Consider the following 16,811-nt stretch of genomic DNA (forward strand, 5'->3'; position numbering starts at 1 on the left):
TGGGAAGCCAGGATTTCCGGCGCCTGGCTTGGAAAGCTGGTTTTCTTGAGAGATCTCTTTATGTAAGCAGGGAAGGTGCAGCCTGTGTGGCTGACAGTCGTTCTCTCGGCTCCTCCCCCCGCACCTGGGACCTGATGGCTTCTGTCACTGCAGTGAGAACGCCACGGCACAGGCCGGCATTCACCCCGAACGCCACCCCGCGTGGCCGGCCGCGGCTGCGCCTGCGCCGACTCAGAGGCGAGGGGCGGGGCCGCGCACACTCCGGGTGGGCGGGGCGGAGCGGGGACCGGAGGTTGACGCGGCCGTGAGCGGGGAGGTGGAGGGGGCGTGGTCACCCAGAGGGCGTGGCTTCCGGAGCCGAGTCTGCGAAGTGCGCAGGCTCCGTGGGCCGGGTCGGCGTTCCGGGGGCGGGGCGCCGCCGCGCCACGGCTGACGTGGAGTGTTCGGGTTAGCGGGCTCGGCCGGCTGCGGGATTGGGGAGCGACGGGCCGGGCCGGGCCCTTGGGCCCCGAGGCGGCGGCTGCGGCGGCGGTATAAAGCCGGCGACGGGGAGCATGTAATGTCGGAATGCGGAGGCCGCGACGGCGGCGGCGGCGGCAGCAGCAGCAGCAGCAGCGACGACGCCGAGGACGCGGGTGGTGGCGGTGGCGGCGGCCCCGCGGGCTCCGGCTCCTCCAGCCCGGCCCCAGCGTCCTCGGAGGGCCGGCTCCGCCGCGGGCTGCGCGGCGCCTCCCTCATGGCGCGCCGGCGGCCCGAGCTGCTCTGCGGAGCGGTGGCGCTCGGCTGCGCGCTGCTCCTGGCCCTCAAGTTCACCTGCAGGTGAGGCCCGGCGCCCCGGGGCCGGGGCCCAGTGGAGGTGCCCCGCGCCGCCTGTCCCCACGTTGGTACCGAGGGAGCGGGGGAGCCGTGGAGGGCGCGCACCTGTCATCGCCGCCATCCTTTCCCCCAAGCTTTCCAGTGGAGCGGTTTCCAGACACCGAGTCGCCCCGGGAACCCGTGAATGCTTCTTGATCAGCCTCACAGCCCCGCACGCCAGCCACGACCAAAGTTCCACACTTGTCTTTGGTGGCTGTTGCAGTGCGTGGCAAATTACGGGGAGACCAGGCGAGGCAGCTTCATTTCTAGAAGGGCCTCCCGAGTGCCGTGCAGGGGACCCGAAGGCTTCGAGGTGGGACCGAAGGGCCTCGGTTCAGGAAGTGACATCGGAGGCGTAGACAGGGGAGGAAGGGTCGGCCCTGGGGCCACCCGGGGGAAGAACAGAATCCCGAGACCGGCCCGGCTTGTCTTCCTGCAGTTGGAAAAGGCTGGAGTTCAGTTAGCAAGGTAGAGGGAAACCTCTTTTTAGGAAAGATCACAGGTACAAATTTTCCATTTCTGCTGAACTTCTGGCCTCCCCAAGCTCGAGAGATTCTCCTTTAAAAAAAAAAAAACAAACAAACAAAAAAGCAAAACGTTATGAGTTTGAACTCAAGGCCTGGGAACTATCCTGAGGTTTTTCAGTGGTTGCTCTGCCATTTGAACCACACCTCTACGTCTGGCTTTTTGGTAGTTAATTGGAGATTTAAAAAAAAAAAAATCTTATGGATTTTGCTGCCCCACTGGCTTCAGACTTCCATCCTCAGATCATAGCCTCCAGAGTAGTTAGGATTTACTGGTGTGAGCCACCAATGTCTGGCTCTAGAGTTACCTTTTGGGCTATCAGGTTATAAAATCTGCTGCCCCTGAAATTTCGTCTTGACAGCCAACAGTGAGATTTCAACTGAGAACATTTCTGAGTTTACTTAACACAATATGTGGCTCTTGTTATCAAAGAAGTCTCAGAGAGTTGGGGATTGGAGTGGAAAAGGAGCAATTTCTCATTGAGCATATGTCATGTGCCAGATGCTAAACTGTCAGAAACTTTCTCAGTCTCTGGCACTGCTGGTCATTCGGGGCAGATAATTGTGTGTTGTAGGGGGCTGCCCTGTGCACTCTGTGGTACATCCCTGGGTGTACCCACTGCGTGTGAATAGCACACACTCCAGATCTGGCAACCTGAAATGTCTCCAGACACTGCTAGCAGAGAAAAGTGCTTACTTGGGAATTAGCGTTTCCATCAATGAGTTTGCTCATTTAACACTCACACTAGAGCCTGGTAAGGATATAATTTAAATCTTATCTATTTCTGAAAATGTCTGGATGTATGCTGTACTTCTTCCCAAGATATAGATGAAGCAGTCAAGGAGTGGTCATCTTACAAACCTGCTCCAAATCATACCCACAGAGTTAGAGTTTGGATTCATTTTGAGGACCTTCAGAACCTATACTCTTTCTTTCCTTTTCATCCTTTTTTTTTTTTTGCTAGTCCTGGGGCTTGAACTCAGGGCCTGAGCACTGTCCTTGGGCTTTCTCAAGGCCTAGTGCTCTACTACTTGAGCCACAGCACCACTTCTGGCTTTTTCTATGAGTGTGGTACCAAGGAATCGAACCTGGGTCTTCATGCATGCTAGGCAAGCACTCTTACCACTATACCATACTCCCAGCCCCAAGCATGAGGATTTTATTTACATTGACTTGTTCCTTGCTTGATCAGAGGTAACAGTTTGACGTAGTAGATAGGAGAGTCCTTGAGACTTCAGGAAGAAGGAAGAATATAAATCCAGTTTCTAGAGTTGGCTTCTGAAGAGAATGAGACTGTGAATGTCATTTGTTTACTCATTGTCTTTCTGTGCGGCTGTTGGCAGATGTGACACTTCTTTTTTATTACTCTTGCATTAATATTTTTGGTCTTTTTGATAGAATGGTATCAAGATTACTACTTTATTGTGAAACAGCTGGCACTACCCCATTTCTTATTTCAAATAAAGCTGGGTGCCAGGAACTCAAGCCTGTAATCCTATCTACTTGGGAGACTGAGTGAGGAGGATCTATGATTCAAGGCCAGTCCAGGAAGAAAACTTCTTGCAACCTTATTACATCATTGTTGACCTTTGGGTGTCTGTATTGGTAGTTTTCTTCATCTCTGAGGAAGGTGACACTTTGAGAGGGTTTTGTGCTAACTGCTGCAGCCTCAGTACCTGTCCTCAGCACACTAACAGTTGCCCATGAACAGGCTTGATTTTGTGCTGAAAGTGGGCTTTTGAACTCAGGGCCTAGATGCTGTCCTTTGGCTTTTCTGCTTAAGGCTGGTGCTCTACCACTTGAGCCACAGCTCCACTTCCAGCTTTTTGCTAGTAAATTGGAGATTAATTGCTGGTTTATTTGCATATTTAAGGGCATGTGTCTTCCTGGGCTAGCTTTGAATTATCTTCAGATCTCAGCATCCTGAATGCTGCATCCCCATACTTCTTTCACACCAAGTGCTGTTGGGTTGTTGGGTTAGAAGAGAATTAAGATTGTCATTGTTAGAAGATTAAGATTGTCTTGTTTGCTCTTTTTTAGTCGAGCAAAAGATGTGATAATACCTGCAAAGCCACCTGTCAGCTTTTTCTCCTCGAGGTCTGCAGTCCTTGACCTCTTCCAGGGGCAGCTGGACTATGCAGAGCATGCTCGCCAGGACTCTGAGGTGGTGCTGCTGTTCTTCTACGCCCCGTGGTGCGGCCAGTCCATCGCCGCCAGAGCAGAAATCGAGCACGTGGCCAGCCAGCTTTCAGACCAGGTAATGCTCATTTTCTGCCCGAGAAGCTAATGGCAGTAAAGCCTAGAGGTCTGGAAAGATCTCCCATACAGACGCCTTGCCCATCTGTCAGTTTTGTCAAGGTGAACTCTAAGAGTGGTTGGCAAGTGGTAAAACCTTCTGGAAAGCAGCAGGGATTCCAGTTGTGGTGTTATGGTCAGAGTCAGGAGTGAGAGAGCGTGCTGCATTTCCAGATGTGGGCCAAGGCTCATCCTGTGACATTGGTCTGAATTTAGTGCTGCAAGAAGTAGCAGGACTAGCTAATCTAGGGCCATTATGTAGAAGGATATGTATTAGAAGACTACATTGTAACAAGGCTGACCTTTTTATTTTATTTTATTTTATTTTATTTATTTATTTATTTATTTTTTGCCAGTCCTGGGCTTGAGCTCAGGGCCTGATCACTGTCCTTGGACTTTCTCAAGGCTAGAGCTCTACCACTTGAGCCTCAGCACCACTTCCGGCTTTTTTCTATGTATGTGGTGCCGAAGAATCAAACCCGGGTCTTCATGCATGCTAGGCAAGCACTTTAACCACTAGGCCAAACTCCCGGCCTGACCTTTTTATTTTAATACATAGTTCAAATGTTATTTAATGGATGAGTAATTAGTGCTACCTTGGACTAGGAGAGATGAATAGATAAAAATGAATCCCTTGAGCCAGGTGCTGGGGCTTCTGCCTGTCATCCTAGCTACTTAAGAGGCTGAGACCTGAGGATCACAGTTCAAAGCCACCCTGAGCAAGAAAGTCTGTGAAACTCTTTATCGCCACACAAAAAAGCCAGAAATGGAGCTGTGGTTCAAGTGGTAGAATGCTATTCTGGAGCAAAAACAACTTAGGAATAACGTTCAAGTCCTGAGTTGAAGCTCCAGGACCCAGCACCACCACCACCACCACCAACGAAAAGATACCCTTATTATTCAGTAGATCCCAGTTATCCTTTAGAAAATGAGTATTTTATGATGTCCCTTTTTTGGCCTGCACTGGCAAAGCAAGTCCTTTTACCTCTATGCAGAGCCATGGGCTGGGACTTTCCACAACTTCCCTGCAGGCTTTGGGCCAGACAGAATGCTTGTTCTTTGCCCCATTCACACCAGAGGATTGGGTGAACACAGCCTCTGTGCCTTGAGTTCCTGTATAAACAGAAGGAGGATCTGGGTCTGGGTCTGGATGGCATATTGGGTTTTCCCCAGTATCTGTATTGGCAGCCATTTAGAACTGCTGTAAGGGGATTGCAGATAGCTGTTCCCAGCCTGAGCAGTGTCTAGTTTTGTAGGACATCTACCAGGGCTCTTCCTACGCATGCCCTGTGGTTTCCCCCAACCATTACACCAAGCAAAAATCACCACAGAATTGTCCTTACACCTTACTGGTGTAAGGAGCTCTGCCAGCCCCTGACATACAGAAGTTTGTGTGGAACTTTCATTTGGGCTCTTTTTGGAAACAAGGAGTGTTGCAAATGGTGCCAAGCTCAGCTGAGTAAAGCAGCCTTCACCATGATAATCTCGAAGCGTACCAGGTACTTGTAAAATGCAGCCTTGCATTCCTTACTACATCAGTCCTTCCAGCATGGCCATGGCACTGGGAGGCTGGCAGCAGTGTGCCAGCGCAGAAGACATCACCTGCACACAGTCCTCAGTTTTGTGAGTGCATGTGAGGCCCTGACTCCCTGTGGAGTAGGGGCATTAGTTGTGTTTCAGGTGAGGTTTACACTACATTGGCTGGCTGTCATTCTAAGTGGTGACACTGAAATGGGAACGGGCACTGCCCCTCTTCACAGCAGCTCTGAAAGCTGTTGTTGTTGGTAGTCTGGGCTTTCTGAAGCAGAACCTTGGGTGCAGAGGGTGTTGGCATGTTGTTAAAGGTCCCATAGCAACAAGCAGTTGTGGCTTTTTTTTTTTTTTGGTCAGTCCTGGGGCTTGAACTCTTTGCCTGGGCACTGTCCTTGAGCAATTCAGCTCAAGGCTACAACTCCACCCTGTCCCTTGAGCCACAGAGCCACTTCTGGTTTTCTGGTGGTTAATTGGAGATAAGAGTGTCATGGACTTTAGTGCCCGTGATGGCTTTGAACCTCAGTCCTCAGATCTCAGCCTCCTCAGTAGCTAGGATTATAGGCATGAGCCACCGGGCCTGGCCTGTCCTTGTATTTTTTTGAATTATGTGTTAGGAAAAACCTCAGACATGCAGCAAAAGTGAAAGAATTTTACCTTTATTTGCCATCTAAATCATGTTAACATTTGGTATATGAATTTGTCGTGTATTTATCCATCTCGCCTCCATCTGGGTTGTTGTCTAGAGACATTTTTGTTTGCTGCCTGTTCCTCAGGACATGTATGTCTGCCTGGACACATTTTGATGGTTACTTCAGGAAAGAGGGTCTACTAGTACCTTGTGGGCAAAGGCCAGGAAAGTTGCTAAAAACCCTGCATCCTTCTCAACCTTTCTCATAATGAGAGCAAATAAAATCCCATCCCAAACCCTGCCCTCAGCCCAGGGTGACAAGAATGCTCCAACCCATCAGCTAAGCCATCTTAGTTCCGATGAATTTCAAAGTGAATTGTAGACGTCAGTTCTGGCATCTGTTGATAAGTGTGCATTTAATTCATGTTTCTGCTTATTTACTGTTTTTGTGTTTAGTTTTGTGGCAGAGCTGGGGAACAAACCTAAGACCTTGTACATGCTACATAAGCACTCTACCACTGAGCTACATCTCCACTCCTTTTATTGTTCAATATGAAGTAACGTTTAGAATATGGCTTAAGCCATTAGTTACCTCATTAGCTTTAAAAGTAATCATTCATTCCTGTGGCATTCAGTGGGGTTTTTGGCAGTAACATTTTCTGTTTCATTTTTAGATACTCAGTTTGACAATCAAAACACCCCTACCCCCAATATAGGGAACCAAACCCAGGTTTTCTTCACCCACACTGGGCAAGCACTGCACTGCCTAGCTACATCCCCAGCCTGTGCTATTCCCCAAGTCTTTTTTTTTTTTCTTTTTGTGCCAGCAGTGGGGCTTGATCTCAGGGCCTGGCCTCTGGACTTAGCTTTTTTACTCTAGTCTGATACTCTGCCCCTTAAACCACAGCTCTACTTCTGGCTTTCTGGTAGTTAATTTGAGATAAATGTCTCACAGATTTTCTTGCCTGGGCTAGTTTCACACTCTGATTCTCAGATGTTAGTCTCCAAAGTAGATAGGATTGTCGGTATGAGGCACCAGCACTCTGCTCATTTCCTTTAAGTATTTATGCTTAAGACAAACTTCTTGCCCCTCATTCACTTCAAAATCCAGGGCAGATCATTATTTCCTCTTGGGTCAGACTCTTAAGTCCTAGCTGACCCTGCAGAAGAGTCTGTCTTTTTAAATTTCAGTGTCAGATGCTTGAAACAGATTTTTAAAAATATCCTTTCTGTGAGATAAGTCAAGACCAAAGGAACAAAAGGCACATGGTCTCCTTGATATGTGGACATTAGATCCAAACAGTACAAGAGCAACGACTCAATATTCAGGTACCCAGGATTATTAACATGGTCTTGGAGATATAAACATAACTACATAGACATAAAAATCTATGATGGGATATATACTCTGTAGACATAATGGACAGAATGTTATATAGCTCGATATGTATCCATGACATACAAACTCTCAGCTTAATTTTAATTATGTTCTAAAATCTATGTGCCAGTGATTGCATATAAAGATTCCCTTCTTGAATACTTGTTTGTTAAACATGACATTTGAAATATGATGTAAAAATCGGGTTAATAAAAATCTTTCAATAAAAAAATATATACTTTCGGTTTCATTGAGAGGTCTAGTTCCATTTTTATTCTTTCATCTTTCAGTCTGGTAACTGTTTGGATTGTTCTTCATAGTCATCTGAAACCTTACTTGGCTCTGCAGGTGTTGTTTGTGGCAGTTAACTGTTGGTGGAACCAAGGAAAATGCAGAAAGCAGAAGCACTTCTTCTATTTTCCTGTCATACATTTGTATCACCGCAGGTAAGGGCTGCAGTGGGGCTTCTAGCTTTACCTTCTGTCACCCTCATGAGAAAGTACTAGTGGTGTGCTGTGGGAGATACCAATATGCACAAATAATTAAATTAATAAATAACACAAAAGCAATCGCATCCATATGTAATCATTGTGTTTTGTTTTATTTTCTTCTTTGTATATAGACATCTATGCTCTTTTATCTATGGGGTATGAACTCAGGGCCTGGGGCATTGTCCCTAAGCTTTTTTTTTTTTTTTTTTTTTTTTTTTTTTTGCCAGTCCTGGGCTTGAGCTCAGGGCCTGAGCACTGTCCTTGGACTTTCTCAAGGTAGAGCTCTACCACTCGAGCCTCAGCACCACTTCGGCTTTTTTCTATATATGTGGTACTGAGGAATTGAACCCGGGTCTTCGTGCATGCTAGGCAAGCACTCTACCCCTAAGCTCTTTTGTTCAAGGCTAGTGCTCTACCACTTGAGCCACAGTATCACTTCCTATTTTTGAGTGCTTGAGATTAGAATCTCAAGGAGATTTTTCTGACCTGGCTGGCTTCAAATGCAATCGTCAGATCTCAGCCTCCTGAGCTAGGATTGCAGGTGTGAACAACCAGCTCCTGGCTTCTACACCCTTTTTATGAAGTGAAGATGGGATCAGAAAGTAATCCTATTTCTGAAACTGCTTTTTCTCACTGTTTACATCATTATGTATATTACAGCATAGGTTTCAAAGGCACAATTGCTCCATTGTATGGCTTGCAAAGCAAGCTACCAGATACAGTTCTGTCTTTTCTTTTAGGTGATACTAAAGTTTAAATTTAGGACCTTGTACTTATTAAGCAGGTGCTCTGCTACTGACTAAGCCACAGCACCCAGCCCTTTTTGGTTTAGTTGCTTTTTTTTTTATAAGTTAAAGTTAAACAGAGTTTTATTCCATGCCTAGCATCGAGCATCATATTAACCAGTCAGAGCCGTCTCCAGTTTAGTTGCTTTTTAAATATGGTCTCACATTTATGTCAAGGTTAACCTCTACTATAATCCTTGTTTACATTTCCATATAGCTGGGATAACAAGTGTGTGCCACTGTGCCAAGCCTATTATTGGTTTAGGAGGGTCTCATTAAGTTTTTGCCCAGGCTATCATGGAACTTTGATCCTTCAGATCCATCTCCTAAGTAGCTAGGATTACAGGTGTAAGCAGCTGAATGAAGTTCTTACTTTTTTTCTTTTTCTTTTTGCCAGTCCTGGGGCTTGAACTCAGGTTCTGAGCACTGTTCTTGGATGCTTTTTGCTCAAGCCTAACCCTCTGCCACTTGAGCCACAGTGCTACTTCTGGCTTTTTCTGTGTATGTGGTACTGAGGAATCAAACCCATGCATACTGTACGAGCACTTTACCACGAGGCTACGTACACTCCAAGCCCCATACTGGTGGTTTTCAAAGTAAGCTAGCTTTGCATGTAGAATTCTGGTTTATTTTTCTCACATAGTTCCTTTGCTGTCATCCTGCAGTACACAATGGAGAATTGTGTTTATCTTGTATATCTCTATAACCAAGCATGAATAAAGTTCTTTACTATGTTCTAGCTGTTGTTGCTATTAACCATAACATTTCTATGTAGAGGAAAGAATGTTACAGACTTGCTGAGTTTCATTTGGCTGTGTTCAAAGATGGAGACAGGCATGCACTGTTTTGGGTTTGTTTGGGAGGCTATTGAGAGCCAGGTGAGAATCTGACTAGCATAGAAGGACCATTGAATGGTGAGAATCTGACTAGCAGAGAAAGACCACTGAATGGTGGTGTCGCTGAGTAGTGCTGGATCATCAGTCCCTCCCCCTCAAGCCCTATGGAAAAGGAAGACTTTTTTTTTTCTTTGTATATGTAAGTGCCTGAGAGAAGATTAGTTTCACTGCCCACCTTGTTCCTTACTACAGAGCAACGTGCAGAAGCAGTTCACCTGCTCAGGTTGCGTCTTATAGCTGCCGTACTGGACTTCTGAGCCTGGGCTTAGTGTCAGGTCATGTTTTTGTTGTTGTTGTTTTTGTTTGGTTTGGTTTTGTTTCTCCCCAGTCCTGGGGCTTGAACTCAGTGACTGGGCACTATTCTTGAGCCTCTCTGTGCTCAAGGCTAGGGCTCTACCAGTTGAACCACAGGGCCACTTCTGGCTTTTTCTGTTTATGGGGTATTGAGGAATGGAACCCTGGGTTTCATGCCTGCTAGGCAAACACTCTACCACTAGCCACATTCCCTGCCCTGCTTTTTAGTTTTATGAATATTTTGTGGGAATTGATTACTTTCACAGAATAGAAGGCATTTAATTTGCAGGTGAACTCAGAGAAGTCTAACAGCTGTTTGGACCTTCCTGTATCTAAAATGCTGATTCTTCCTGTTTTCTTCTTTTTCAAGACAAGGTTGTGTTTTGTTGGTTCTTAATTACACCTGCAATCACTTCTAAGCAGTAGCTAGTTACCTGTGAGTCCATTGGAGTACAGTTTCATTCTGTGGTGTTCATGATTTTAGCCCTTCATTGCAGTTTGTGCATGTTATAATTATTTTTACTTTTTAATTTTTTGGCACTAGTTTTGGACCAATTGAATACAAAGGCCCTATGAGTGCTGTTTACATTGAGAAGTTTATCCGCCGGGTGATGAAGCCCCTTTTGTACATCCCATCTCAATCGGAGCTACTGGATTTTCTCTCAAACTACGAGGTACCATCTCTTACATCTCCTATCTGTTTCTAAGACCTTTTATTGCTATGCTGTTTGTATCAAGTGTTTTTTTTTTTCAGTGTTGTACAATAATTGTAATTGTACAGTGATGTGTTTCACTATGACATTTTCATATTTACTAAGGTATATTTTTGGGCCAGGAGTGTGGTCTAATGGTAGAGTGCTTGCCTAGCATGCACGAAGCCCTGAGTTCAATTCCTCGGTACCACATACACAGAAAAAGCCAGAAGTGATGCTGTGACTCAAGTGGCAGAGGGATAGGCTTGAGCAAAAAGTGTTCAAGGACTGTGCCCAGACCCTAAGTTCAAGCTCCAAGACTGGAAAAAACAAACAAAAAAAACCTCATGCCAGGCACCAGTGGCTCATTCCTGTAATCCTGACTGCTCAGGAGGTGAAATCTGAGGAACACAGTTTGAATCCAGCCTGGGAAGGAAAGTCTGTAAGACTCTTACTTCCAATTAACCACTAAAAAGCTGGAAGTGAAACTGTGTCATAAGTGATGAGTGCCAACCTTGAGTGAAAAAGCTAAGGGATAGCCCTCAAGCCCTGAGTTTAAGCACCAGGACACAAACACACACACATACACACACACATACAAAAACCCCCCAAACATAAACTATATACCTTCAGAGTTGCAGCAATTACAAGACCACATTATAGATAAGCCCTAGTAAAATGCACTTAGATACTGATCTTGAATAGCTTGGCAATGTGAATTTATGAGACTAACAAATGACAAAATCTCATTTGTGTTTTTCTTGACTATTTTCAGCAAAGTTACAACTTGTTTCAGTTCACTGGAGTATATGAAAATTATCTTGTAAATTGAGACAGCTGCAAGTTTCTATGATATACCTGGCTTTTCTTGTTAGTTGTAGTTGGACTTTTCTAGGAACTTAATATGTACCTTTTCTGTTTTATTTATTCATTATTTGGTAGTGGTGAACTCAGGGTAGGACCTCCTGCTTGCTAGACAGGTGTTTTTTTGTGGGTCATGGTTCTTGAACTCTTGGCCTGGGCGCTGTTCCTGAGCTCTTCAGCTCAAGGCTACTGCCCTACCCCTTGAGCCTCAGCCCCACTTCCTGTTTTCTAGTGGTTAATTAGAGATAAGAGTCTCATGTTTTTTAGTGCCTCAGCTGTCTTTGAAATGGGATCCTCAAATCTCAGCCTCCTGAGTGGCTAGGATTACAGGCGTGAGCCCCCATAGCCAGCTAGATAGGTTCAATATACCTGTTTAGTGTGTGCTGCTTCAAGATCTTATTTATACCTGTTCCTAACTTTAGTAACATGGCTTCTTTCCTGCCTCCCATCACCAGCGTCACCCTCGTAAATTGGCACCCCTCGAGAATTCCCTATTTTTATAAAGAATTGTTTCGTAATTAATAAAATGTGTTCTTTTGGTGTTGGGCACTAGTGGTTCATGACTGTAATCTTAGCTACTTAAGAGGGTGAGATCTGACTATTGCAATTCAAAGCCAACCCAGAAAGTTCATGAAACTTTCATCTCCAATTACTCAGCAAAAAGGCAGAAGTAAATATGTGGCTCAACAGGTAGAGCACTATTTTTTTTTTTTTTTGCCAGTCATAGGGCTTGAACTCAGGGCCTGGGCACTGTCCTTGAGCTTTCTCAAGGCTAGCATTCTACCACTTAAGCCACAGCACCACTTCTGGCTTTTTCTACTGGTACTGAGGAATCAAACCCTAGTTTTCGTGCATGCTAGGCAGGCACTCTACCACTAGGCCAAACTCCCAGCCCCTCCCCCTTCATCCTTTCCCCCCCCCCTCATTTATTCTTAATAGTCTTGTAAAGTGTTTTAAATGTAAGTGGGATGAAAAAGGCTTGGGTTTGTTTTTGAGGAAATGAGTGTAAGGTTAACTGCCAGGTGAGAGAAAAATCTAGGGTTTGGAGGAAGACTCAAAATGCTTATCTCCTAGTATTATGATTATGGTTTGTCAATATATAATTTACATGTAAATCTCCACCTGAACGTTGAACCGAGAGCTACCTCTATCAGTTTATAGTTTTACAGCACAAACAGAATCAGCTTTGTACTGTCTAGATGTGATTTAACATTTGAAATATAGAAGTATTTCAGGCACCATTGAGTAAAAGCACAGAGAGAGGGTGTGTGCCATCTGCTGGTGGGGTGCCTACTTGCCAGAGATTGTCACCTGCTTACTATAACAGGGCCAAATATATCACAGTACAGCGTGGCATGAACACACCAGCTAGGTCAGCTTATGCTCTGCCACTCACTGGGTCTTTTGTAATTCATTTCCTTTTTCTTTTCTTTTCCTTTTTTCCTCCTCCCCCTCCCCCCAGCTCTGTCCCTAAGCGCCTTTGCTTGGCTAGCGTTCTACCACTTGAGCTCTACTTTCAGCTTTTAGGTGATTAATCGGAGACAAGTCTCATGGATTTTCCTACCCTGACTCGTTTTAAACTGTAATCCTCAGATCTCAGTCTCCTGAGTTGCTAGGATTATTGGCGGGAGCAACAGGGCACCTGGCTGGGTCTTGCTTTTTGTAAACTTGAAGGAGGAGCTTTGTCTTAATTTTTTTTTTTTTACTTTTTTTGTCCTTGTTCATTACAGATGTTTATTCACTGTTCTGTACCAGGTACCTTCTGAGGTGGAGATGTAGTTATGAATAAGAGGGTCTCTATTTCATAGAGTTATAGCATGGAGATGGACAACAAACGGAAAGTTTTCTTTTTTTTGAGAGCAGTCATGGTGTTTGAACTCTGGGCCTGTGCATTGTCCCTGAGTTCTTCAGTTCAAGGCTACTACCCTACCCCTAGAGCCATAGCCCCACTTCCCGTTTTCTTGTGGTTAATTGAAGGGAAGAGTCTCACAGACTGTTTAGTGCCCCTGCTGGCTTTGAACCGAGATCCTCAGATCTCAGCCTCCTGTGTAGCAGGATTACATCTGTGAACCACTGCGCCCTGCTCAGGAATACATTTTTTAGTGGATGCTAGAACTCAAAATCAGGCCCTTTGCCCATGCAGCTAAATGCCGTTGCCTCTAAGCTACACTCTTTCCAATAGTCATGTATGTGTAAATTCTCAGAATGTGACCTCATGTGAAAATAGGTTCTTTGTAGGCTGGCAGGATGACATATGATTCTAATCTCAGCTACTTAGGAGGATTATAGTTTGAAGATGGCATGGCAAAAGATTATCAAGACTCCCTTCTCAATCAATAAGTGGTACCTGTCTGCCATACCAATTAAATGGTAGGCATAAATAGGAAGATCACAGCCTGGTTAGAATAAAAATAGGAACAGTTGAAGTGGTGCAGCACCTGCCTAGCAAACGTGAGGCTCTTAAGTTCAAACCCCAGTGCATCCAGAAAAAGAAAGATGAAAAAGTAAAAAGGCAATGGGGCCATTGTAGATGTAATTAAAGGCCTCAAGATTAAAGCATCCTGAATTTTTGATGAATGTTAAGTTCATTGTGTTGATCTGAATAGCAGACAAGAGTTGGAGATATGGTTTAAATGGTAGAGTGTCTGGCAAGCAGTTACAAAGGCTCCAAGTCAAAAGTCCCACTATTTCTAAAAGAAAAAGAAAAAATCTACAAGAAGAGCAGACAGCACCTAGAAGGCCATGTGAAGACAGGCGATTATCCTCAGACCAGGGAATCCCTGGGAGCTAGGAGACACAGGGAAACACCCTTCCTTAGAGCTTTGGGGAGAGCAGAGAGCAGTTTCTGTGGTTTTGAGTTACCCCTTGGTGGTAGTTAGGTAGGGCAGCAATAGAAGTAAAGGCCACTCTAGGGCTGGTATTTGAACAACATCTAAATAAAATGAAGCCTATGTGATTTGACCCAGCCCAAGGTCACCAGAGAAAAGTCTGTGGAGGTGGGGACATAAGTACAAAGCTGTGAGAAAGAAATAGGATTGATGGGACAGGAGGAAAGGGAGAGATGAGATGAGGTCTCTGTCTTGTCCCGATCATGTCTGCGGTTGACAGGGTGGGCTGCTAGAGTCACTGCTGCTGGAGTGTCAGCTAGCTACCAACATTATTGGAACTCTGACCTTGTTGCCAGTGCTAGGCTAGCATTTGTGCTCGGTCAGCCTCTCTGAAAAGGGGACCTGCAAAAGGCATTGAATACAGACTTAAGAGTTGTCTGCCTTGAGCAGCTCTAGGCTTAGGCCTAGAAAGGTCTTCATGTAGGCATGCTTCCCTCTACTTTTTTGGGGGGTGGGGGTGGGGTGGGGTGGGGGTAATCCTGGGGCTTAAACTCAGGGCCTGGGCACTGTCTTTGAGCTTTTTTTTTTTTTTTTTTAATTTATTTTTTTTTATTGTAATTAGTAAAAGGGTTACATGATATTTGCCAGATAGAAGGTGCATTAATTCACATTCCTTGATACCCTTTCACATGTCTTGGTACCCGTTTCCCTCCCCTCAGCTTTTTTTTTTTTTTTTGCCAGTCCTGGGCTTGAGCTCAGGGCCTGAGCACTGTCCTTGGTCTTTCTCAAGGTTAAAGCTCTACCACTTGAGCCTCAGCACCATTTCTGGCTTTTTTCTATGTATGTAATACCGAGGAATTGAACCCAGGTCTTTGCGCATGCTAGGCAAGCACTCTACCACTAGGCCAAACTCCCGGCCCCTGTCTTTGTGCTTTCTCAAGGATAGAACCCTACTACTTGAGCATTCCACTTCTGCCTTTTTCAGTATATGTGGTACTGAGGAATCCAACCCAGGACTTCATGCATGGTAGAGGCAAGCACTATATCACTAGGCCACACTCCCAGACTCAAACTAACCTTTATGGTAGGGGCAGCTGGGATTTGTGTGACAAATTTGTGGTAAGTTTCTTTTTGGGCCCATAATACTAGGGCTTGGACTTAGGACTTCGAGCTTACTTGGCTTGTTTACTCAGTTGGCACTTTACCACTTGAACCGAATAGTGTGGGGGCTTGATCCCAGAGGCAGCCATTCAGTAAAGCCTTGCTTCCAGCAAGGCTGGAAGCTACACCTCAGGCCTACATACAGGAATACAAATAAACAAGGGGTCTTGTTTGGAACTTGTTTGGTCTTGAATGGAACTCTGTGTTTCCAGTATTCATGTATGCATAAATGAAGCCCAGAAAAGATGTACACAATATTGCTACAGCTTGCCTGGCAAGGTGCACTCTCTCTCTTCACATACCCTTATCTGTACATAGTGAGATTTCCAGCTTTGGGTTGAAGGATCTTGCAGCAGAGGCTGAAATCTCTGCCTGGGGAGGGAGAGTAAAGTCCAGCTTCCGAGGCCACCCTTGAAACTGCTGGGACCCCATCCCTTCTCCCTGGTGCTGTCATAAGAAGATGTAAGTTCCCCCAGCTCCAGCTTTCCTCAGGCTTCCTAGAGAGGGAAGCGCAGCATACTACACTGGTCCGATGTTCTAATTCTGCAAATGTCTGTTCTGACCTGCCTGTGTCTTTTTCCTGCAGCCTGGGGTTCTGGGCTACTTTGAATTCAGCGGCTCCCCGCAGCCTCCTGGCTATTTGACCTTCTTCGCCTCAGCTCTGCACTCGCTGAAGAAAGGTGAGCTGACCTGTGTCAGGGCTCCAGTCCTAGAGCACGCATATTTCATGTGTATTCTCTGTCATTATACTTCCTACTTTGCTTTGATTACTGTTCCCAGTATATTCTTAGTACATAATGACATTGTTTAGTATTCTATCATTAGCTGAGTACAGTACTACTTCAAGTGTTTTCTCTTTAGCTTTTGGGACATGTAGCTTGATCATATGGTGCCTACAAGTATACACTTTGTATTTTAAAAATATATCGAACCATAGTCATTTTTAGTGCAGTTACAGGTTTCAATAGTTACCAACTTTGTTATGTAACTTCGTTGGGCGCTTCTCGAAGGGCTACTTCCCAGATGTCAGAACACTGTCAATTTCCTCTTGCACTCAATCTCACGGATCTAGTGAGTCAAATATTATTTGGAATCCCACTGTTTAGCACCAGATGTCATCTATCCATATGGATGTTTCCTGCCTTGAGGCCACACCTGTCATCTCTGTTGGGCATGTCCATGTCTTTCTCTTTGTTACCACTCTGGTCCTTCACCTGCACCTACATTAGACAGTAGACAGTAGATATTCAAGCCCCGTTCTCCAACCGCCAAACTCTTACTCATCCTTTAGGGCCAGCTGAAAAATGTATTTACTAATCTCTTGTGGCTTGGGAACTTGTCTTCCAGTCTAAATTGCTACTTCCTTCCTAACCCTTCATAGCTTGCCTTTCCACCAGCAGTTACTAGATGAGTTGTTAATGTCGCTCAGCTTTCCCAGGCTCAGATTTCTGAGGATGTCTTCAGTTTAGTGTTTCTCTCGGGTGTCTGACACACACCAGAACTTTCCCAGTGAGTGACCAAATTAGTGGCTGTGTAGTCTTAGCCAGGAGATCCACACAGCATATGTGGCCATCTCTTTACTACCA

General features: G+C 45.3%; 1 protein-coding gene across 1 annotated transcript in view; it reads left to right on the forward strand.

Moving 5' to 3' along the window:
• Positions 1-447: 447 nt before the first annotated feature.
• Txndc11 (thioredoxin domain containing 11) overlaps positions 448-16,811 on the forward strand; it is a 43,847-nt gene continuing 27,483 nt past the window's right edge. Inside the window, exons 1-5 of the mRNA XM_090324815.1 lie at positions 448-819; positions 3,421-3,637; positions 7,563-7,660; positions 10,225-10,354; positions 15,812-15,905. Of these exons, the coding sequence (XP_090180941.1) occupies positions 560-819; positions 3,421-3,637; positions 7,563-7,660; positions 10,225-10,354; positions 15,812-15,905 (799 nt within the window). The 5' untranslated portion in view covers positions 448-559. The remainder of the gene's footprint in view (positions 820-3,420; positions 3,638-7,562; positions 7,661-10,224; positions 10,355-15,811; positions 15,906-16,811) is intronic.

The sequence above is a fragment of the Megascapheus bottae genome, chromosome 36 (assembly GCF_031878675.1).
Source record: "Megascapheus bottae isolate mThoBot1 chromosome 36, mThoBot2.hap1, whole genome shotgun sequence".
In the NCBI taxonomy this organism is placed as follows: domain Eukaryota; kingdom Metazoa; phylum Chordata; class Mammalia; order Rodentia; family Geomyidae; genus Megascapheus; species Megascapheus bottae.